The following is a 24,733-nucleotide window of genomic DNA, read 5'->3' on the forward strand; positions in this document are numbered from 1 at the left end:
CCCCGCCCCTCCTGATAGCCCCTCCTCCTTCCGCGCCTCCTGCACCGCCCCGCCCCGGAGTGCCCCACCCTAGAGGCCACGCCCCTGGAGGGCCCCTGTCCTCCCTCGCACCGCCCCCGAGCGCCCCTCCTGCCGGCGCCCCGCCCACTCCTCGCCCTCAGGGCGCTCCTCCTTTCCCCGAACTTCGCCCCGCCCGCTCCTGAGCCCGGGCCTGCGCAGCCGCGGAAATGGCGGCGGCGGCGGCGGCGGCGAGGGCGGGGCCTCGCGCGCTGTTTCTCCGGCTCCTCCCACCCCGGGTCACGCCGCGGTAGGGGCGGAAGCAGTGCCGCCGCGAGGGTGCTGGGTCCTGCGCGCGACTCAGAGGGGTGCCGGCAGCCGGGCAGCGCGCACCGCGGCTGCCGCTGCGAGGTGGGGCTCGCGGCAGGGGGCGGGCGCGGGGCCGGCGGGGTGACAGCTCGGGTCCATGGCGGGGCGGGTCGCGAGCCCTCCCCTCCGCTCCGCGGCGCCTGCCGCCCGGGAGCGAGGCGAGGGGGCGTCCCGGGAGCTGAATGCGCCGCCGCCGAGGGCAAGGGTTGTGGGGCGGGGGTCTCCTCAGAGCGGAGGCATTTCCGGGCCGCGGTGTCGGGACCACCGGGTTCTCGGCGGGGCGCGGGGCGGCGAGCCTCCGGGCCTGACCGCGTCCCCTTCCCCCGGCGGTGCCCCTCCCCGGCTCGCCGCGCCTCCTTGCGCAGAGGTGAGCCCGGGGCGGCTTCTCTGAGGAGGAGGGGGGGGGACGGGCTCCCCGCCGGGGCGGCCGCGGGACCCGGTGTGGCGGGAGCGCCCTCGCTCGCCCCGGGCCGCGCAGGTGTAGCGGGGCCGCGGCGCGGCGCCGACAGAGCCCCGAGGAGCCGCGGCGGCTGCGCTCGCGCCCGGGGCCCCGCCGCGGAGAGCCCAGTGCTCGGCGCGGCTGGCGGGACTCCACCGGCTTCCCGCTACGCTCGCGGCGCACGGGTCGGCCAGTTTTATTTTTGTTTTTAAAAATATTTCAGTGGAAGAAAGGCGAGTGGGAGGGAGGTTTCTTCAAGAGGCGCGCACAGGAGAAAATGACCATCAATAATTAATTGTCTCCCGGGCGGAGAAAGTGGTCAACAAAAGACGTCCAGGCGGGTGGGGATTCAGTGTTGCATTACTTAGTTGTTCAATGTTGAATATAATTCTGGGTCCGTATTCCTGAGAATTTGATTAGTGTAGGAGTAGTAAGGTATCAGTCTTGCCTTATTTTAAATGGCCCAAAGGGAAATTATTCTTTCTTTGGTCTATGAAGAAGTTTCTAGTATTAGTTTGTTCTAATTTTAGAAATTATGCTAACTCTGCTGTGGATTTGGAATCCTCTTGATTCACATTTTTGTGAATTCTGTGAGTATGTTTTAAGAAACAGTTCCTGAATAAGGTGGTTCAGAAACACCTGGGAATTATTTAGGTAGAAGTCTGGGTATTGATATAGCCACTTGTATTTTTATAGAAAACACCTGCTTTTTTTCTTTTATCACATTAAAAGCAAACCAAAGCTGTGCATTTCAAATTAGGAAGAAATGTGCTCATAAAGTATTGAACATGAAACATTATATTTACTTAGGTGTCTTTAAAGAATCAGATGTGAAAACTTTGAGTATCCTAGTTTATTTTAATGACACTTTGGTTATTATTTCTAAGACGGTGTTTAAAAACATAGTCCTTACAGCTTCGCTTATTTTTTCTCTTTTAAGACCCAGCAACAGTGAAAATAGGGATTATGTCAAGTGCTAAAAAAAGAATGGAGGTACATAATTGTATAATTAAAGGTGAAATGTACTATTTTAAAAACCTTTGATCAAATTTAATAATGGCCTTTATAGTTAGTGTTTCCAATTCGTATTTAACTACTTCTTGAATTATATTATTTTTTTATTGCATTAAGAACATTTTCAGTGTACAATTTGATTAAAATATTTGAAATTTCTGGAAACTATGCTTTTAGGAAACACATTCCTAGGTGACAGAGTCAAATGTTGCATGAACCTTGGCTGATTTCGTTTTTGTTCCTGAACTCCCCTTCAGATATTTTGCTACAATACCATATATACTGCTGGAGATGTAGCTCAGTGTTAGGATTCAGGAGGCTCTAAGTTCAGTCCTTGTACAAAAAAAATATGTATTATGCATAATACTATATGTTTTCACATTCTTTTTTTGTTTTTTATGAATAATGTGAGATTTTAAAAATAAATATGTGAAGATTTATGTGTAAGAATTCATATTTATATATTCATATTTTTATGTATAGAGAGTTTTGTCAGACGTTTTGAAAACACAAATGAGACCCAGAAAGCCTTAGAGTATAACAACGATTAAGTAGGTACTATTATTAAATTACCAGAACCTTCTCTAGCAGTACAAGGATGTTATAGAACTAAATGTCAACTTATTTATTTTGGTGCTGGGGATTGAACCCAGCTTCTCATGCATGAAAAACATTCGTTTTACCACTGAGCTACACCCTCAGGCCCCTAAGCGGTTATTTAATGCTTAAAGAAGTATAGTGCACTTCAGAATATGTATGGTTCATAGGTAAAATTATATTGTTTCTAAGAAAATGAAGACTAAGTCAAAGGAAAATTGTTGATAGGAAGGCTTCTCAGGATAAGGGTAGATGGCAAAGTTTTTCCACATGATGTTAATAATCCATGAAAAGTACTCTTAAAGATGTTATTATAATTCATAAATATGAAACAGTAGAATTACAAGATCTTCAAAGCTTTTCTCCAAAATTAAGTTTGTGTATCTGGGATTTGTATTTTATGGTAATACTTTTCTACTTTGAAATTCCTATCCATAGATATGTCCTATTTATTTTTCATTTTATTATTTCACATATGTGTGCACACGTAGTAAAAACAATGGATCAGGGAAGGGAATGAATGACAATTACAGAATCCATATATTATTAATTACTTATGCTAAGTATTTTTCTATTCTTAATTGAAAAAATTCGAATAGCTTTCAGTTTTTCATGTTACTATTCATTATTTATCTTGTAGTCTTTAGTTCTTATTGTTTGTTTAATCATATTGTTGTTATAATAGTTTGAGAATGCTTAAAATTGATCTAGTAGAAGATACCAGTGCTTCTATCCAATCCAGATTCCTGTGTTCAGTAGTGACCACACATTGTGCCTGATACTCATCTATTGAGTTTACTAAGAAGGAATGAGTAAGTTTTTAAAGTATACTAAGGCATCAGAATTCAGGAACTGCTAAGAAGACACAGTGAGATGGAAAAAGGGGAATACAACAAAAACTAGGTATATTTCCCTACTGAATGTTACAAACAGTAGTGTAATTTAAATATTGATCATTCATGTGATATGTTTCTCATTTTAAAAGTGTACATAGTACTAATGGGTAGTATTATCGAGTACTTCTGTCAGTACTGGTGCTCTAAATTATCTTGTTTAATTTTCATGCCACTGATGTGGTACACCTTTACCATGCCCATTTTATCTGAGGACACTTGGGGAGGTTAAGTAATTCCGAAGTGATGGCTTTACACCCAAGCAGTTGAGTATGCCTTCATACTTACTAAACTACATAATAACTTTGCTCCACACAGCTGAAAATAATAGCAGATGCTTTTATTGAGTGGCTTAATTTCTTTTTTTGGCAGATTTTTTAATATAATGGCAACCCCCCGGGGAAGGTCAAAGAAAAGAACAGCTTATGATGGTTCAGATAGCCTTCCTTTGAGGAGCTCTGGCAGGCAGGTATGTTCATCTGTTCACTCAATGAACCTCTTTTGAGCATACAGGAATATTATGGTTGGGACTGGAAAATTAGAGGTGGGAAGACACACCTCTAGTCCTCTAGTCCTACTATGGAGAAAATCACAGTAGTCGTGGTACAGCATGATAAAGGGAGAGGACGTAGAAATGCTGCATCTCTGGTTGGGGGAACTGCAAAGATAAAGGCATGGCGTGCAGATGGGCATCAGAGAATTGCACTATGTGATGGGGCTCTGGCCCCATTATGCATGGCTTGGATGTCATTCAGAGGAATTTGGACTTCTGCTTATAGTCAGTTAGGTATTGCTTTTTTTTGGTAGTGCTTTTCTTTTTCATGAAAAAATTGATAGCATTATCTCTCTAGAATTTTCCTGATTTTTTTTTTAAAAATAAAAGTCTGTAATACTGTAAGGGTTTAAGTCTTCTAAGGAAAAAAAAGTCTTAATTTTGAGAATGACTTGTGTTTATTCTGAGCGGTGTCACTTTTTTCTGAGAAAGGTTCAGGTGAATTTGAGTTCCTAGGTGCCTGCTATTAAAGTGCTGGTTCTGTATCTCTAGCCAGCCAGTCATGAGGCAGTGGTTCCTGTGGGTCAGCCTCTGGGCCACTGCCAGGATGTTGTTGACCTTCACACTTGGAACTCGTAACGCGTGTGGTTTCAGTAGTAACACACCTTCCACCCCATCACCCTGGTCAGCCCAATGATCCTCACCTCAGCTGACTCTCCCACAGGCAAAGAAGAAGGCAACAGAGACAGCAGATGAGGACGAGGATGGCGTGTCAGAGAAGAAGTACAGGAAGTGCGAAAAGGCGGGCTGTACGGCCACCTGTCCTGTGTGCTTTGCAAGTGCCTCTGAAAGGTCTGTTTGGAAGGCGCATCTGGCCTTGAGTTGCTGCCCATGAGAGCAGTGTGCTTTGTGGGGACATCTTCCTAGAAGGTAGTTTTCCCAAAGACAGATGCCGGTACTGAAAGTCGCCTAACGAGAGAGAGACATTGCTCATTCTCTACACTCCACATCTCCACAAAGCTCCTTGGCACTCCTGGACTAATGAAACAGAGCACACCCATGCCAACTCTGCAGTACAGTGCCCTCATATGCCACCAATCATAGCGGCTGGCGACACAGTGGGGAAGATCCTTGACCTCCCAGAGGAGACCAGCGAGTGATCACTGGTCACTGATTTTTCTCCCTTGTGTAACATGCCACCTCTTCCCACATCTATGTAAAAGTCTCACAGAAACTACATAGTTAACTGCAGTCGTGACATTTCCAGAGGAAAATCTTTAGTTAAGGCTTAAGATTCAATAAAATCTGGAAAACACATCCTGTTTATTTTGAAACATGCAGAGGTGGTGGGGGATGTGCTCCCAGTGGCAGGATTCCTTGTTCTGTTGCTGTATTATCATCTCTTTGGCAAGTTATGTGGCCAGATAGCCTGCTTGATATTCAGATTACAGCTGGCCGGATGCGTCCCTGTTCAGTATTGGGCCAAATGGGCTCCTGGAGTCCTCTGCACTAACAACTCAAGTGCAGTGGCATGGATGCATCATGGCATAAGCATCTGTGCTAGGCAAGGGACCACTGGTCTAAGGCCTTGTGTCCCTACTGTGTACTGCAAATAGAGCAGCTCTAATCTGAAAGCCAAAATGCTTTAAAATCTGAAACTTTTGAGTGCCAAATGATTCTACACCTGACCTCATGAGATGGCCTCAGTCAAAATGCAAATGCTATTTAAAATTTTGTATGAAATTACCTTCAAGATATGTGTATAAAGTACATATGAAACAAACAAATTTATACTTAAGTTTGAGTTCCATCCCCAAAATGTTTCATATATATGCCAAGATTCTAAAATCAAAAAAATTCTGAAATTCTTCAACTTCTGGTCTGAAGCATTTCAGATAAGGAATACTTGACTTGGTTCACTTTATATATTCCTGAATTCCAGTTTCCCCTGTTGTTGGCTCATGGCCATTAGGAGTCTTATGTGGAAATAATATCAATAGGATACCCTTGTTGAATTTTTTTTTTTTTTTTAAAGGGAAAAGAAATGTTTATTTTTTACCAAAGTTACATGTTTTTGCTGTTTTCAGATGTGCCAAAAATGGCTACACATCCCGATGGTATCACCTTTCCTGTGGGGAGCATTTCTGTAATGAATGCTTTGACCATTATTACAGAAGGTTTGTTTGCTAATTGAACTGTCCATGGTGGGTGAGACGGTGGCAAGGGCAAGGGAGGGGATCAGGGTTAAGGCTTAGTCCCTGGGCTCACTGAATTGTTGGACTGTTTTGGTCACACTTGTGACCACTTTTACTTTGACCAGGACTTTGATGTGCCAGTTTGTATGTGTGTTTCTTATATGTGCACACACTCAGGGCTCAAAAAATATCTGCCACGGATCTGCACATTCTGAAAACTCTCAGAGCCCTCTGCTATTCTGTCATAATATGCAGAGGGTGGGGTGCAGAAGTAGGGGAGAGGGATGCTGATGGGCAGAGTGCACTGGACAGCCAGCCATTCCTTTTACTAATTTTATTGTGGTTTTTTTTTTTTTTTTTCCTCTTCTCCTCTCTTAATGTGGTTGGTGGCATAGGAGTTTTACTCAAAGAACTGATTCTTTGTTTTTATTTTCAATTTTTTTATGCTCTCATTTTTATTATTTACTTCTAGTTGATTTAGGTTTAATTTTTTTTATCTAGTTTCCTAAATTGGAAGCTTTAAGGTTATTAATTTTAGATCTCTAAGAAATGCATTTAATGCCATAAATTTCCCTCCAAATGATTTACTTCCACAAATCTCAATAATTTTCATTCATTTAGTTCAAAGTATTTTTAAATTTCCCTTGAGTATTTCTCTTTGATCCAAGATTATTTACGTACAAGGCTCCAGCACCAAAATAAATAACTGATTTAATTTTCAGCTGCCTTTAATTTATGTGTATGTATTATTCACATTTTAAGAAATTATTGACATAGTTGAGTTGAAATACATTAATTGCTGGTTGTTTTCTTTATCTTGGTTCTCTCTTTTGCCTTCTCTGATTTTAAATGCACATTTTTTGATTATGTTACTTAATCTAGTGATGTAATTTTTAAGTGGCCACCCTAAGATTTACTGTGTACATTTGAAAATATTCTTTTTTTTTTTTTTTGGTGGTTCTGGGTATAGAACTCGGGGTCTCAGCCATGCAAGTGCTCAACCACTGAGCTGTACCCCCAGTTCTTATATTTTAAAATACCCTAATTTCTCCTTTAGAGAATACTTTGCCCTTATTAGATTAACTTTTTTTTTTTAGTTGGTTCGTTTTGGTTACATACTTCCTCAGAATTTGTTATGCTATTGTCATCGTACAAACATGGAATAGAGAAGACCCCTTCTGACTGCCTGCTGTATGGGTGCCATAGTAACTTCCCTCTGTGTGAAAGCCTGGGTTAGTCCTTCATGTAAGATTTACTGAACTGACTTGTGTTTTGACATGTAGCTTGGTATATTTATTGTTTGCAGCCATAAAGATGGATATGATAAGTATACCTCCTGGAAAAAAATATGGACCAGCAATGGCAAAACTGAACCTAGCCCCAAAGCATTCATGGCAGACCAGCAGCTCCCCTACTGGGTAAGAAAATGCATTTATTGAACTAAAAGGAAGAGCAATGGATGAAAAACCTGACTTTTAAAAAATCTTTTTTTTATTGCTTCTGTTGTTCTGATTTATTTTGGGGGGTGGGTACTGGGGAGCTTAACCGCTGAGCCAAATCCCCAGCCCTTTTTAATTTTTATTTTGAGATGGGGTCTCGCTAAGTTGCTTAGGGACTTACTAGTTGCTCAGGCTGATTATAGAGAACTTGTGATCCTCCTGCCTCAGCCTCCCAAGTGGTTGGGATTACAGGTGCACACCACCATGACTCTCAGTTCTTTCTGATTATTATGGCAAATAAAATTTTTTATTTTTTATAGAAAGATAATATAATATAGGAAGAAACTAACACCTCACACCTGCTGGTGATAGCTATTGCTAAGTTTGGTATATATCCTTCTAGTCTTTATTTTATTCATATTTTTGAGTTTGTTTAAACGTAATCTTATGCTTTATATACAAATCTTAATTAGGTTAAAAAAATTTGGATTTTTTTTTTTTTTTACAACTCGTTTTAAATTTTTGGTACCAGGGATTGAACTCATGGATGCTTAACCACTAAGCCACATTCCAGCCCCCTTCCCACCCCCGCTTTTGTTTGTTTTGAGACAGGGTCTCACTAAGATGCCTAGAGCCTCAGCCTCTTGAGTTGCTGGGATTATAGGTGTGCACCACTATAAAAAAAACTGGTTTTTTTAAATCTTACTTTTTATGATCCTTTTTCCATTTAGCCGTTCTTTGAAAATATATTTTAGTGATTATATATATCATAAATTACCACTTAATAAATGATTTGCTTTTTTTTTTTAATACAAGTAATTCTGAGCTGCCTTGTACACACTTAAACTTTTTATTGAAGTAGAAAGTCAGACAACAAAATTAACTATTTTAATGTTGTCTAATGAGTTTTTTTTTTTTTTGAAGGGGATGGTGGGGGATTCAATTTTTTTAAATATTTTTAGGTGTGGGGGATTCAATTTTTTTTAATATTTTTAGTTGTAGATGGAACAATACCTTTATTTTGTTTGTTTAGTTTTATGTGACCCTGGGGATCGAACCCAACCAGGGTCTTACACATGCTAGGCAAGCGCTCTACCACTGAACTACAACCCAATCCTGGGGATTCAGTCTTGATCTCAACATGCTAAATACATGCTCTTCCCCTAAGCCAAACCCTGAGACCTAACATTAACTATTTAAGGCATACAATTCAGTGGCATTTAGCATATTAACAGTGTTGTGCAACTGTCACCTCTGTATTATTCCAACTTGCTTTCATTACCCACAAAGGAAACCTTGTACATTAGGCAGTCACCCTCTAGTTCTCCCACCTTTCAGTCCCTGGAAACTGCTAATCTGCTTTCCATCTTTATGGATTTATCTAGCTAGGGTTTTTCCTATAAATGGAATCCTCCTGCATGATAGCCTAATTATCCTTTCATCTTTTGATGGACACTTAGGTTGTTTTAAACCTTTAGCTATTGTGAATAGTGAGGCTATAAACATTCTTGTATAAATATTTGTTTGAATATCTGTTTATAGTTACTTTAGGGCTATTCCTAAGGAATGGAATTGGAGGGCCATATTGTAATTCTGTATTTGATTTTTTGAGGAACCTTCACACTCTTTTTCCATAGCTGCCCCACCATTTTTCATTTCTGGGTATGTGGGCTCAGATTCTCAATGCCCTCCCCAACTTTCATTTTGTTTTATTTTTTATATACTGGCAATCTAAGTGGGTGTGAAGTGGTATCTCATTGTGGGTTTTTTTTTTTTTTTAATCACCTATAACAGTAGTTTGTCAGTGAACCTTTATTTTATTTATTTAAATGCAGTGCTGAGAATTGAACCCAGTATCTCATAGATGCTAGGCAAGCGCTCTACCACTGAGCCACAGCCCAGCCCCTCGCTGTGGTTTTGATTTTCGTTTCTGTAACTAATGGCCATTTGCATATCTTCTTTGGAGAAGTGTCTATTCATATGGTTTACCTGTTTTTAAGTTGAGTTGTTTGTCTTTTTATTTTTGAGTTGTAGGAATTCTTTATACATTATGTAAACTAAGCCCTTATCAGATCTTGGATTTGCAGATATTTTTTTCCTGTACGTTGTCTTTTCACTTTGCTAGTGTCCTTTGATGCATGAAAGTTTTCAGTTTTATAAAGTTCAGTTTGTCTACTTTTTTCTTGTTTGTGGTTTTGGTATCACACCTAAGAATTCACTGTCATATTTGAGGCCATAAAGATTAATCCCTGTGGTTTTTTTTTTTTTTTTTTCTTTTTGGTTTGTACTTTTTGTTGTTGTTTTTTGATAAACATGACCCTAGACTATATCTTACATACATGGAGTAAAACCCCTTCCAATTAGGATTCCATTCAGTGTGTGTATACATAATGCCCTGTTTTCTTCTAAGTATTTTATTGAATTAGCAATTACATTTAGTTGTTTAATCCATTTTGAGTTAATTTTTATGTGTGAAGTTGAATCTGACTTCATTCTTCTTCATGTGGATATCTCCACACTTTTTTTTAAAAAAAATATTTATTTTAGTTGTAGTTGGACACAATACCTTTATTTTTATGTAGTGCTGAGGCCCAGGGCCTCGCACGTGCTAGGCGAGCACTCTATCACTGAGCCACAACCCAGCCCTCTCCACACTTTTTAAAAATAACTTATTTTGGAATAATTTAACATGTACAGAAGGTTGCAGAGATAGCATAGAGAGTTCTCATATATCCTTCACCCAGTTTGCTTAATGTAATCATCTTATGCACCATGATTATTTGTCAGACTGAGAAATTAACATTGGCAAGTGTGAATAATGACATTACAGATTTTGTTTAGATTTCATCTGTTTTTTCATTAAGTCCTTTTACTGTTCTGGGATCCAGCCCAGGATATCACATTATTTGCATTGAGTGTACTGACTTTTTTTAACCAGTGATAACAAAATTCATCTCTGATTATTTCCTTAGTCTGAGCTGGAAAATCTTTCTGACAACAGTTCTTAGCTCCTCTGTGCTCTTTGTTGTTGCCTGAGCTAGTACTGAATCAGAAATTAGCCTAATGGGGTAGAGTGGATTATGTGGGAATGGTGACACAGGATAAGTGGTAGAGGGTGGAAAAGTAGCTCAAGATTAGCCAACCTATTGATCTTGACCTCTCTTCTTTCCCTAGGTTCAGTGTACCAAACCAGAGTGTCGTAAGTGGCGGCAGCTTACCAAGGAAATCCAGCTTACTCCACAGGTAGCAAAGACGTATCGGTGTGGTATGAAACCAAATACTGCTGTTAAGGTATGATTTCTTTTGGTGTTCCTTTTGAAGTAATGGATAACATTAATTTAGTTGTCAGTAAATAGTAAGGGTATGTATTTTTCGTTTTATCTGGGTTGTGTGAATGCATGTGACAACCCCAGCTGCAGGTGGTGTACTAATTAAGAATTTCACTTTTCTCTCGTTACAAGTGGTTTGGAAATAGGCTGTCCAGAGTTGGTCGTCTTCTTTCCAGTGCGTCTAGTCTATCCTTAGTTTGTCCTCCATCCTCAAGTTCATCAGGGGGTTGCCGTACCAGCAGCCACTGTGTCTAAATTCTACCAGAGAAAGGGCAAAGGGTGCAAGAGGTGCAACGGCTGACTCTATCCTGTTATTGGCAGACAGGGTAGATATCTGTTTGTATCTTATTGGCTGGAACAGAATCATGCAGCTACTCTGGATTGCACTGAAGACAAAGGAAGAAAATATTTTTACAACTGAGCATGTTGCAACACCATACGAAAGCAGGATCTCACCAGTAAGGAGGGACAGATGTGTGGCTGTTAGGAATTAGCCATCATTGGTATAATTTTCCTTCTTTGAAATTTGGCAATTAAGGTTTAAAAATGTGTAATTCTTTAACGTGTTAAAGGAATTAATCCATACAAATGTCACTAATGCTTTAAATAAGTTAAATAATATTAAAAGTCATTTTGTCATGGTGTAACCTGTAACCCCAGTGACTCAGGAGGCTGAGGCAGAAGGATCACAAGCTCTAGGCACCTCAGTAACTCAGGCCCCGTCTCAAAATAGAGCTGGGGATGTAGCTCAGTAGTAAAGTCCCTCTGGGTTCAGTTCCTGTACTTAAAACAATGTTAGGAATCAAATTACAGATTGAAAATACTATCTTTTTCAAAAAATTCAGAAATGATTTGCATATTATTTAAAATTTACCTTTTAAATAATATAATACAGTAGTTTATAGTATATTCACGAAAATATGCAATTATTTCCAGCAGAACACTTAAATATTCTTCTTTTAAAGAATGAATGGAAAGTTTTATAAAGTTTATAGTCAAGTTTTAAAAACCTTGTATTTAACATAAAAATATTGCTAAAGCAACACATAATTATTTCAAAATATCAATTTGATGTCTGGAGCTGTAGGTCAGTGGTAGAGGCCTTGCCTAACATGATTGAAGCCCTGATTTAGTCCTCCACACCACCAAAAAACATTGGAAGATTTTTGCAAGTGACAAAATGAGAAAAAGAGTATGAACATTTAGGAGTTAAGAGTTTTTATTTTTTCATAAATAAGTTTTATGTAAGAATTTACTCTTGGGGCTGGGGCTTAGCAGTAGAGCACTCACCTAGCATGTGCTAAGGTGCTGGGTTTTATCCTCAGCACCACATAAAAATAAATGAAGGTATTGTGCCCAACTACAACTAAAAAAAGTTTTAAAAAAAGAATTTACTCTTAGGATAAAGTTAATTGAAAATATGTATGTACGTATATAGTATACAACTAAAAAATGAAAGTTTTTCTTATCTCTTTCCTGTTTTGATGAGTAAGCTGTTAAGCTGTTAATGATTCATTTATCCTACTAGACTCTTTTTTTGGTAATGCTGGGAATTGAAGTCTAGGTTGGTATGTGCTTGGCAAGCACTCTAAGACTGAGTCACATTTTCAGGTCCCCCCCCCAGCTTTTTAGAAATGCATTTGAATGTATTTATGAGGGGCACATTATTTAAGACTATTGATATGAATATGCAAATTGCATTTTAAAGATCCAAAGACCCCAACTCAGAGTCATCATTCTATCAAAACCTTATCTGCATCAACTGGTGGTATTTTTAATTGATATAAAGTTGCATCTTATTTTTGTTTTTGAGTTGTGATTACATACTATAATTACAGGAATAGCTCCTAAGTGAATTTCATTGAGTTTCAGAAGATATCTACAGAATGAATTCATTATGCCAATGAAAATATACAATATTTCCATCATTCTAAAAAATTCTGGTTATTTCTCCTCTCCCCCAGAGGAATTTCTAGTGTCTATCATCATAGCTTAGTTTTCCTTGTTCTTGAACTTTGTAAAAAATTAAATCAGGAGCTGGGGCTGTGTCTCAGTGGAACTATGAGAGGAGGGACAGATATGTGGCTGTTAGGAATTAGCCATCATTGGTATAATGTGCATTCTACCTGTGAGGCACTGGGTTCAATCATCAGCACCATGTAAAAATATAAAATAAAAAAAAAAAAAAATGAGGGCTGGGGGTGTAGCTCAGTTGGTACAGTGCTTGCCTCACATGCACAAGACCCTGAGTTCAATCCCCAGTATCACCAAAAAAAAAAAAAAAAAAAAAATCAGCCATATGTATTGTGTAGTGTAGTGTTTGCTTTTTTCACTAAGTAGGATTTGAGAGTCACCTGTCACTGTCGTGATCAGTAGTTTCTTTTAATTGTCAAGTAAAATTGCATTGTAGGTATGCCCTGCAGTTTGTTTAACCATTGTCCCTGTGTTTTTGCTGTGTGAGAAAAGCTGCAGTGAGCATTCTGTGCAAGTGTTCTGTGGGCCTTTTCATTTCTTACAGGCAAATACACAAGAGTGACACTGCTGAGTCATGTAGTAGTTGTTTAATGTTAAGAAACTGCCAAATGGTTTTCCATGATTCTTGTGCCATGTTCCAACATTTGGTGGTGTTTTCTTTTGTGGTTTTGTTGGTATAGTGGGTATGTTTTGGCATCTCATGGAGGCATTGGTTTGCATTCCCCTGTTAACTGGTGATGCTGAGCATCTTTTTTTTCTAATTTTAAAATTTTTAGTTGTACATGGATACAATATCTTTTATCAAGTTCAAGGCTTTTGATATGAGGAATAGAACAAAATTCAGTTTTTTATAGGTACTTAGTTTTTCAGTACTATTTGTTGAAAAGATTATTCTTTTTTTCATTGAACTAACTTGATATCATTTTTTAAAAAAATCAGTTGACCATACATGCAGTGTGTACCACATTCCATAGTTCCCATTGTTTATCCTTGACCAAAATGGTCTTGTCTTGATTATTGTATCTTTTTTTTTTTTTAGAGTGAGAGATGGAGAGAGAGAGAGAGAGAGAGAGAGAGAGAGAGAGAGAGAGAATTTTTTAATATTTATTTTTTAGTTTTCGGCGGACACAACATCTTTGTTTGTATGTGGTGCTGAGAATCGAACCCGGGCCACACGCATGCCAGGCGAGCGCACTACTACTTGAGCCACATCCCCAGCCCCTATTGTATCTTTTTTAAGTCTTAAAATTAGTTAGTGGTAAGTTCTTCCAACCTTTTCTTTTTTAAGATTACGTATTCTAGGACCATTATGTTTCCATGTATGTTTTCCATAAGCTTGTCCGTATCTACCCTCCAGGATTTTGATTGGAATGTGTTGAATCTGTGTATCTTTTGGAGGATAATGGACATTTTTCAGTTTTCTAACCCAGTTACTGCAAATAATGGCTTGTGAGTCAAATCTGGCCCTTTGACTGATTTTATAAATAATGGTTTTTTTTGTTGTTGTTGATGGTGGTTTGTTTTAGTTATATATAACATTAGGATTCATTTTGACATAGTTATAAAAGCATGGAATATGATTTGCTCTAATTCAGACCCCAGGAGGTCCTTTTCCTATGTTTCTCCCTCCCTCTGTTCCCTTCCCTCTCCTCTACTAATTTTTTAGCTATAAAGAAAGTTTTATTGGTGCACAGCGTGCTCTTTAATTACGTAGTGTTGATAGCTGCTTTCATGCTCCATGATAGGAGTCATGATGGAGACTGCATAGTCCATAGAGCCTAAGATATTTACTGTCTAGTCTTTACAGAAATCATTTCCCAGGATTCCTTAATTTCTCCCAGCAGTGTTTTCTAGTTTTCACTGAGGATATTTTTGTCAAATTTGTTTCTTGATTTTTTTTCCTGTAATTGTAAGGAGAATTTTGTCTTTTAATTTTCAAGTTGTTTGTGGCATTTGTATAGGAATATAGTTGACTTATATGTGCTGACTTTATACCCAGAGACTTTTTTGGCTTTCCTTATTAATTTTTATAAATCCTTTTGTAGATTTCTTTAGGTTGTCTACAAACTAATCATATCAACTGATATTCTTTTCTTTTTTTATATATTTATTTTATTTTATTTATTTAATTTATTTTTATTTTTTAAAGAGAGAGAGGGAGGGGGAGAGAGAGAGGGGGGGGGGAATTTCAATATTTATTTTTCAGTTTTTGGCGTACACAACATCTTTGTATGTGGTGCTGAGGATCGAACCTGGGCCGCACGCACGCCAGGCGAGCGCGCTACCGCTTGAGCCACATCCCCAGCCCCTGATATTCTTTCTTTTTCTCTTTTTTTTTTTTTGCCTTATTGATTTGGGCAGGACCACCACTGACATACCATACAGAGGTGGTGAAAGCCAAGCCTCCTTATCTTACTCCTGGCCTCAATCTGACTGGAGTACTCTGCTTATTGATATATCTTCTTGTAGATGCCCCTTTATCAGGTTGAGGGAGAAGGTCCTTTCTTCTCCTGCTTTGCTAAGCACTTTTATTTGAAATTTTTGTTGACTTTTGCCAAATATATTTTCTTCATCTATTACGGCGATCATGGGTTTTTGTCCTTTAATCTGCTAATGGGGTGAATCACACTGATTTTGAAATGTTGAAGCAATCTTATATTTCTGGAAAAATTTCTCCCTTTTTTCCTAGTGTACTATGCTTTTAATATATTGCTGGGTTTTATTATGTTTTGTTAAGGATTCTGGCATCTGTATTCATAGTGATGCTGTCACAACTCTTACAGCGTCCTCGTCAGGTTCTGCTGACAGAGCTATGCTAGTTCCCCAAGAAGCAAACGGAGAATATGCCATGCTTTGTATTTTGTTAAACAGGGTGTATAAAGTCGGTATTAGTCCTTATTTTAGTGTTTGGTTGACTCTTCTAGTCCAGGAGTTTGGGCCAGTATGTTTTAATTCGATTTCTTTAACAGATGTGTTATGATTCGGGTGGTTTGTGACTTGGAGATGGTTTGGAGATGCTTCAGGGCCCATGTGCTTTTCATCTACGCTGTCAAATTTGTTGAAGTTGTTTATATTGTTCACTTTTCTTCTGTTAATGTCGGTGGCCTCTGTGGTATTCTCGCTTCTGTTCTTGTTGGTAATTTGGAAGTGGGGAATGGAAAGATCAGATCTGAGCCTAGTACCAGGTTCCTGGAATCGATGACTTGTTCTAAAATCTTTTTAATTTAGCCCTTAATTATTCTTTTCAAAAAGTCATTTAATTTTAATTGACAAATGAAAAATATATGTTTGTTGTATGTAAGATGTTATTTTGAAATGCATATGCATTGTGGAGTGGCTAAATCAAGCTAATTAACTTATATATTACCTTATATATTGATTTTTTTTAAGGGGAGAACATTTAGAATATACTGTCTTTCATCTTCAAGATCCTCAACCTCTGCTTTAGAGTAGAAGAGAAAAAAGTGGGAGAGGGCTGAGGAATGCAGTGCTGAGATTGTGGGGCAGGGGAAGCTCGTCTGGCCCAGGGGAATAGTGCCTTGGTTGCACTGAATTAACCAGCACCATGCCCCAGGTGACTTCTCAAGTGAACAAGAGGCAGGCATTTCATTGTAACATTGAGAGGGGACTGCAGCCGACCAGCAGTCAACAATAGAAGACTGCTTCATTAGAGTCTGGTCTTTGAACCATTTTCGCATGATTTATGTAGGTAGTGTTTTAAGGTTGAACAGTTCATTTAAAAAGATTTTGGATGAATCATTTAATAGTAGGTTACTAAATACGAGGTGTGATTTTTACATTTCTTTCTATGCTTTGACTAAAGAATAATTTGGAGCCATCCATAATTGCTCCTCTATTGCTCTCTCATAATTGAATGTACGACTTCAAATTCATCTCTGCTAATTGTTCACAGTGTTTGGGTGCGTCAGTATTTTTTCCCCCTTGGGTGGCAGTTGTCATTTTCAGCTTCTCTAACATACTTAGTTTTTGAAAACTATAGGGTTTTCTTTGGAATGACTTTTTTGTAGATCAATGATATGTGTCCATCATTGACAATTTTAAAAGAAATATAGAAAAGAACAGAGATGCTAGCCAAGAAAATGCATGCTGTTAGTCATCATGAAATAGCCACCACCTTTTTGAGAGTTTTGAGTGTTCCTGTATGAATGAAGGAGGAGTGGTTGATGGACAACTTCCTGTTAAGGAATAGTGCCAACAAGATTTTTCTTTGTTTTTTTTTTTTGGCGGGGAGTGGGGAGTACTGGGGATTGAACCCAGAGGTGCTTGACCACTGAACCACATCTCCAGCCCACCACCAACATGATTTTTGTAACATGCATTTGAAATAAGAAAAAGAAGCCAGGCTGAAATAAGAAATTGCTGAGCATGGAGTAATTATTGAAAAATACATTATGTGACTATTGAGTTAAAATCACTCTAACCTTAAAAAAAAAATTCATAGTTCTATTAGAAGATACTAATCAACACCATGCTCTGAAGTCAGTAAAAGTAATTCAGATCATATCACACTTCAGTCGACCTCCTTTTCCCCTTTCTTCCAAGTTTTTAAAATATCATTCTCCCCCATAACCACGTGCCCTCTGCCTTTTTCTCTCACTGCCATAGTTCTGTGGATCCCCCGCTCCCTATGGTTTCTTCTACTGTAGTGCCTTCCCTTCCAGGTTCTGCACTGTGGTTTGTTACCTGGTTGGATGTGTCTTAACATCGAGGACTTTTTTCCAGGAGGGTCTCAGAGGTGTTGGATCCCTTATGTTTTGGAAAACCTACTTGCTTTTACTCTTAACCTTGCCCTACAATGGAAGCCTTTTTCATCTCCTTGGGGTCCCTTACCTCCTCAGTCACTCTCCTTTGATACCTGACATCCTATTGTTCCTGTCTACTTGACTGCCATCCATAACCTGAACCATGGAAATATTTATTTAAACAATGTTTACTGAGTCATCTTGGTGTTTAGCCTGGTAACATATCAAGGACCAAGTTGAGGGTTTATTTGTGGAACAGCAGTAAGAAGAAAGGCAGCAAATTAGGAGGCTTCCATCTCGGTACATAAAGAATTTTCTTAGGTGACTCTGATGTTTAGTCCACAGAACAAGTGTACCATGCAGTTAGGTTATTTGTAGATGTTATTGTTTATGACAGTACTGTAGCAAATAGCCTTCTATTGATGCCATTTTTGAGTATTTTTGTAGCATCAGTTCTTTTAAATGAAATTTTGGTATCATAAAAGTGTATGTTCAGTTTCAATATGATAGAATTTATAAGTGCAGAAGAGGATTTATAATTGTATGTAAAGCATTAAACGGTCCCCGCCCAGTTTACGAAGCAGAGCAGTGGCTTCCCATGTCCTGGGCTCCTGCAGCGCGTCTCCTTTTCCCTTCTCTGTAAGGGCAAATGCTCTTTTGAATTTCATTGCTTTTTGTTTTATTAACTAACCTGTTGCAGAACATTTCAGTAACAGTGTTTTGCATATTTTTATCTCATCTTGCTCCTGTTCTGCTGCAACTTGCTCTTTCCACTCGATATTGAGGTTTCTGATGTGCATCTATGTTGATACCTAAACTCTGGTGTACTCGTTTTCTCTCCTGGGCAGTATTACCTTATGTGAGTCTGTCCCAGCATATCTGTGTTCCTGTTGGTGGATATGAGGGTTGTTTCTAATTTTTGGCTGGTACATGCAGTGCTTTGTGGCGCATTCTTGCCTGGTCTTGCTAGGTGTATTTGAACACACACGTGCAAGTTTCTTTGGAATATATCCCAAAGACTAGGCTTGCCAGGCCATGTGATATGTTAGTCTTTAGTTAGGCAACTCTTTTAAAAAAAATTGAAACATAACTTGCACTAATCAAGATGCATAGCTCAATGAATTCTCACAAAGTGCCCATTTAAATGGCTCTTAGTATAGAAATTGAATAGCCCCTCAGAAGCCATCTGGTACTCCCTGTCTGTCACGGCCTCCAACCTTTCTCCCCTGTCTACTTATTATTCTAATTTGCAATATTGTATATTTTTTTCCTTGTTTGAGCTTTATATAAGTGGAATCATATGGTCTGATGGGTGCGGCTCCTTCTGCTCAACATTATGTTGTGTGTACAACATGAATATATCTCACAGACATGTAGTAGCCTGTGGTTGTAATTCACGCCCATTGTTGTGTAGCTTGTCATTATTTGAATATAATACGGTCTATTTGTCCATTCCACTATTGAGAAATTTTGGGTTGTCTTTATCATTTTTCCTGTTACAAACCATGCTCCTTTGTACTTTTTGGTGGTGTCGGGATTGAACCCAGGAACTTGTGCATGCAGGTATCAATGGAACTTGTGCACATCTTTTAATCTATCTATTAGTGCACATGTTACAAGATTCTCTCTAGAAAATATACATATAGGTTAAAATTGCTGGGTGTATCCTCTTTATGCTCTAATGAATTGCTGGTGGTGTTCTCAGTTATGAATTCAAGATACTATGCATTTAAAATCTCCATATTTTGTCAAATTGCTCTCCACAGTGGTATTCCTGCATGTTTTTACTAGGACATCCTTATGAACATACTGTCTTCTGACACCCTCGCTCATACAGGGTCTTAGCAAACTTTTTTGTCCGTTTAATAGGTGAAAAGGAGGTATTGAAGATAAATAGACAATTAAGGCTATGTTTTATAAGTAAACTTAATTAAAACTTGGGTTTCTTTTGCAGCCTGAAACCTCAGATCATTGTTCCCTCCCTGAAGATCTAGTGAGTATTTCTGAGTATCCTGGATCAGAGTTAATGTGCTTTTGATGATAAGTAAATGACAGCAATGTTTCATGAGTTTCTCGTCTTCATTTGCTTGCTGATCAAAGCCTTTCTGATGTAGCTTGGTAACTGTTATGAAAATGTCATCAGTGACCCACTCCCAACTTAAAAATGTATACTGCTTTATATTAAAAGGAAGTAAAGGCTCCCTTGCCTTGCCATAGGGCTCAGAATTTACTGAACTTGTGTTTCAGGGATGACTTTATGACCCCTTCTCCACTTGAATCCTTCCCAGAAAAGAACAGGAGGGCCATAATTTGATTTTCTTGGCCTGGATTCAGCAGCAGGAGTGTCCCATGCATTTTGACCTCAATGTGACAGCTTTGTCCTGTCCATGACTAAATGTGGAAAGGGGAGTAGTATGTCTAGCTGGCAAGGACTGGCCACATTTCGGGTGTCTTCTTGAAGCTTAGCTCCTTGAGTTGGCAAGATCCGTGCGACCAGATCCAGTTTAAAATGATGTTTCAAAATTCTGGGCTTCTGAGTTCTCAAATTCTGAGAATTCTGAGTCATTCTGAGTTTTAGTGATTCAGGATTAATTTGAGGTTGTTCCAGGTATCTGAAACACAGGGACCAAAATGGAATTTTTAGCAAAGGGAGAAACTGACATCTAGCTAATCTACTTTAAATCCATTCTGTTACTTGAGGAGTGGGGTGTATGTGTGTGTGTATGTAGACATACACATATATACATACATATTTTTAATAGGCTGGACCCTCATATATTCCCTTGATATGGCAGTGGACCATATGATTTCTGGATTTGAGGTATAGACAGTATGAGATTATAGAAAGAAAGGAAAAGTAACTTTAAATATTATATAATTGTTTATCCATCTGTCCCATAACATTGAGACTATTTTGCAACCAGAAAAATCTGAACTCTTAATATAGAAGCTGTTTATGAGATATAAGTATGTAAAAAAAAAAAAAAATGGAAGAGTTCTTAGAAATTGATCTGCTGGTTTTTGTGTTTAGTTGAGAGAGTCAGGCCAGGTTGGTAGTGATAGTCATCTGCCTTACATTTTTAATGTTCCTGGGATTCTAGGGTCACAGCAGTTTCTAAGTTTTCAGTAAGTATCTTAGGTATCTGGAGCTTCTGTAGCAAGTTACCAGGATTCGCTGGAAGGCTTAGACAGTCGAGTGTGTTCTTCCACAGTTCTAGAGCTAGAAGTCCGAATCTGGGTGTCGGCCATGCCGTGCTCCCTTTGCAGGCTCAAGGGAGAGGGTCCTCTTGGAGGTTGCCAGAAGTTGTTAGCATTCCTTGGCATGTGGCACACTGCTCTCATCCCTGCTTGCATCATCACCATCCCTTCCCCCGGCTCTTTCTTCTCTATCTCTGCCTTCCACTAAGGACTGTAGTCATGGTGAATTTGGGGCTCCCACTATGCCAGTATGATCTCATCATAACTAAGTACATCTATAAAGACCCTGTTTCCAAATAAGGTCACGTTGTAAGGTTCCGGTGGACATAAAATTTTGGGGAACACTAACCTAGCACTGGGTATTTGATGATTGAATATGCTAATAGATTGACTGTATATCAAGTACGGGTTCTTCAGTGGTATGTGTATTAAAGTGAGGGAGGGATGTTTACAAAATTATAGGGATCCAGGGTTGGCGACTAGATGGAGCATGTACTAAGTACAAGTCCCATTGCTCCTACACCAGCAGAGTTCGGGTTGGTGTGTCTTCAGATGGGTTTCTAGGGAAATAATAGCTGGGGGATTAGAGCAAGATGCCAAGGCCTCTAGTGGTCCTGACTCATTTTGCCCACTGAGCTGCATGACCCAGGGAACAGAAGAGAATTGGAGCAGCCTGGGTTCATGTTTTCCAAGGCACTGCATTCCACTCTCTGCATAGTCCAGCCTGAGTGCCAAGAGCTGAATCTCCATTTGCTCTTGCTTCAGGATCGGGCCAGGAAGGTGGCTGCTAGAGACAGGCTGGTGTGTTGGGAAAGGAGCTGGAGTGCCCCTGGTTTTGGTACAGCGTGGGCCTGTCAAGGATAGGTAAACCTAAAGCAGGCGCTGAGAGCAGAGGTTGCAGGTGCATGTGGCTTCAGGGGCTGGGCATAGAAGGTGACTGAAGCAGTGGGGTATACTGTTGGGAATGTTGGGGCTCGTTGACAGTGAAAAATGTTCCAGATAGTCTCTTGTTCAGGTCTACGTTTGGCATCTTATTTGATGGTACTAGTGTTCTTTTACCTTCCAAAAGTTTTTTTTTTTTTTTTTTTAAGTAGTCTTTGGCTAAAAGCAGTAATGATAGACTAGTACTTGGAGAATTATTTTTTTATGTCCAATTTTAACTCTTTCAAAATCTTAAGTAAAAGGGAGCTGGATGATAGATAACTATGGAGCAGAAATAAATTTCCCTTTTGAAACTTAAAGCCAGGCTTGCAGGATAGTAAGTGAGTGGAGCTCTAAAGATTTACCTGGCGTTGGTGGGATTTTGGAGGGGGGAGACTGTCACTGTACACTAAGGCTATATTTTGCCTTAAGAAACATTGTGTGTATCATAATCCATTTCTGTTTTTAAATTTGTGTGTGCAGAACTCTGGTATAGAATTGTTAAGTCTGGTGGGGGGTAGAATAAAGGGCTAAGGATGAATGAAATGAAGATGGCCCTCTGTCCTTGGCACCAGCCGCATGTCTGTTTCTCTCTGCTGTTCTCTCTTTCTCCTGCTGGTACGTTTCAGAGAGTGTCAGAAGTTTCCAACCACTGGTGGTACTCCATGCTCATCCTACCTCCTTTGCTGAAAGACAGCGTGGCAGCACCCCTGCTGTCTGCCTACTACCCTGACTGCGTTGGCATGAGCCCTTCCTGTACCAGCACGAATCGTGCTGCCACTGTTGGGGATACCAGCCCTGGGAAGCTGGAGGCCTCCAAGATGGCTCCCTCTGCACTTGGTAAGAGCTGGTCCTGCTACTCCCTCCTTTCCAACCCTTACCCCTGACCCCGAAGAAATGTAGGGGTGAGCAAAAGGCAAAAGAAATCTTAGAAAACATAAGGAGGCATGATACAGGGCACATAATTATTCATGCATCTGGTTATATAGTCAGCCCTCCACATCCACAGTCCTGGATCCACAAATCCAACTAACCACGGTTAGAAAACATTTGGGGAAAAAAAAAATTGTGTTGAGTATGTATAGACTTTAATTCTTGTCATTATTCCCTAAACAATATAGAACAGCTATTACATAGCATTTGCATTTTGGAGGGGAGTGTAAGTCACCTAGAGGTGATTTAGAGCACACAGGAGGGTGTATGTGGATTATATGTAAATATTACACCATCTTGGCAAAGGGACTTAAGTGTGCATAGATTTAGGTGTCCTGGGGTGGGGTGGGGCTTGGAACTAATTCCCTGAGGATGTTGAGGGATACATGTACTGTGGACCTGTCACACCATTAGTTTACAGTGTACAGTTAGCTTTTCCCTCAGTAATTTGGGAACCCTTCACATTAATCTGAACATTGGGTAGTGTGTGGAGGACATGCACTGAACTACCAGAAGAAAGCTCTGAACTCTGTGAGCAGTACCTTTTTCTCGTTTCCATCTTTCTCCTCTAATGATGCCATGGGTGATCCACTCTCAGAAAGGTGTAGAGCCTCAGGGTAGGCATGTTGCTGACTACCGACTGGAAAGAGAATCTTCAAGATTCTCCATCTTTTATTGTCTGTGCACACAGACAAACTGCATATTTTATGGTGCAAGTAGATGTTTACATTGTTTTTATTTTTCCATAAGTTTTTATTTTTATTTTTCCATAGGTTTTTAACTAATAACACTGATCCCTCTTAAAATGTAGATATGACGGAGATCAAACCTAAAGCGGTAATTCCCAGTGTTAATGAAGGTGTCATGAAATAGGTGCTCAAATCCTGTTGGAGGGTACATTTGTGAAGGACATGTTGGCAGTGTGCATCAAAAATCTTAGAACAGGTACCCTTAAACCCAGCAGTGCCATTTCTAGGACTTTTTTCTGAATACTTATTGTATGAGTAAGTCCAGAGATATATACAGAAAGGAATTTGTTCTGGAATTGTGTACAACAGTGAAAAATTGAATGAAATTTAAATGCCTAGAATAGGGGAATGGCTAAATAATAGGAAAATATATAACCATTGAAGTCATGTGTAATGACATGAAAAAGTGTTCATAATATTCTAAATTCTAAAAAGCAAATTAGAAAATAGCACCTCTAGCATTTTCCCCAGCTTTGTAAAAGAAGTATCTGTTATATTAATATTCCTCATTTGTCAAAGCAGAATAATAGAACATGCCTCTCAATGTAACCCCACCACTAGGATACCAACAAGGATTAGTGATTTTTCTACTTTTTTTGTGTGTGTGTGTGCCAAAAAAGTTACTATTAAAACATATCTTGAGGCTAAGGCTGTGACTCAGTGCTAGAGTGCTTGCCTAGCACTTGCGAGGCCCTGGGTTCAATCCTCAGCACCACATAAAAATTAATAAAATTAAGATATTGTGTCTAGTTACAACTAAAAAAATATATATATATCTTTATGAGGAGTTGTTTTATGGGTATAGAGCTTCAGTCTTGCAAGATGAGAAAGTCTCGTAGCTCTGTTGCACAACAGTGTTTTTTAAAGAATCAAAATTTTCATGCCACAGACACTAGGGTTGTGAATAACTTGTGAAGTAAGAGTGGGAAACTGTGTAGTTCATGGACATTTTATCCACTGGGTGCAAGAAGCAGAAGTTGTGTGGGATAGACTATGGGGCTCGCCCAGGTTGTGCTTTTGGGTTTGTTTTTGCTCTTTAATTCTTCTGGATTTGGAAGTGACAGCCTGTAGGAGTTGCCTGTTTGTGTCACCTGTCAGTTCCAGGCATGAACCGGTACTTCCAGCCTTTCTACCAGCCCAATGAATGTGGCAAAGCCCTCTGTGTGAGGCCTGATGTGATGGAGCTGGACGAGCTTTATGAGTTTCCAGAGTACTCCCGGGACCCCACAATGTACCTGGCTTTGAGAAACCTCATCCTTGCCCTGTGGTATACGAATTGCAAAGTAAGTAAGCGTGGCCAGCTAGCAGCAAGGGGACAGAGGACCTCCTTGCAGGAGAGTGCTGCCCTTTGTGGGGATGGAAGCCTCAGACCAGGGTATTTCAGCCTCAGCACTGTGGCATCTTGGGCATGCTGCCATTTGGGTGCCAGG

The 24,733-nt window shown here is 39.6% G+C and overlaps 1 protein-coding gene across 2 annotated transcripts in view; it reads left to right on the forward strand.

The window, feature by feature from the left end:
* Nucleotides 1–340: 340 nt before the first annotated feature.
* The window catches only part of Kdm1b (lysine demethylase 1B), a 46,052-nt gene continuing 21,659 nt past the window's right edge, over nt 341–24,733 (forward strand). For both annotated transcript variants that reach the window (XM_076859247.1, XM_076859248.1), the window contains exons 1-9: nt 341–408; nt 3,682–3,778; nt 4,527–4,654; nt 5,890–5,979; nt 7,304–7,415; nt 10,611–10,727; nt 19,457–19,495; nt 22,251–22,461; nt 24,402–24,586. In XM_076859247.1, the coding sequence (XP_076715362.1) occupies nt 3,695–3,778; nt 4,527–4,654; nt 5,890–5,979; nt 7,304–7,415; nt 10,611–10,727; nt 19,457–19,495; nt 22,251–22,461; nt 24,402–24,586 (966 nt within the window). In that variant the 5' untranslated portion in view covers nt 341–408; nt 3,682–3,694. The remainder of the gene's footprint in view (nt 409–3,681; nt 3,779–4,526; nt 4,655–5,889; nt 5,980–7,303; nt 7,416–10,610; nt 10,728–19,456; nt 19,496–22,250; nt 22,462–24,401; nt 24,587–24,733) is intronic.

The sequence above is a fragment of the Callospermophilus lateralis genome, chromosome 6, assembly GCF_048772815.1.
Source record: "Callospermophilus lateralis isolate mCalLat2 chromosome 6, mCalLat2.hap1, whole genome shotgun sequence".
Classification (NCBI taxonomy): Eukaryota; Metazoa; Chordata; class Mammalia; order Rodentia; family Sciuridae; genus Callospermophilus; species Callospermophilus lateralis.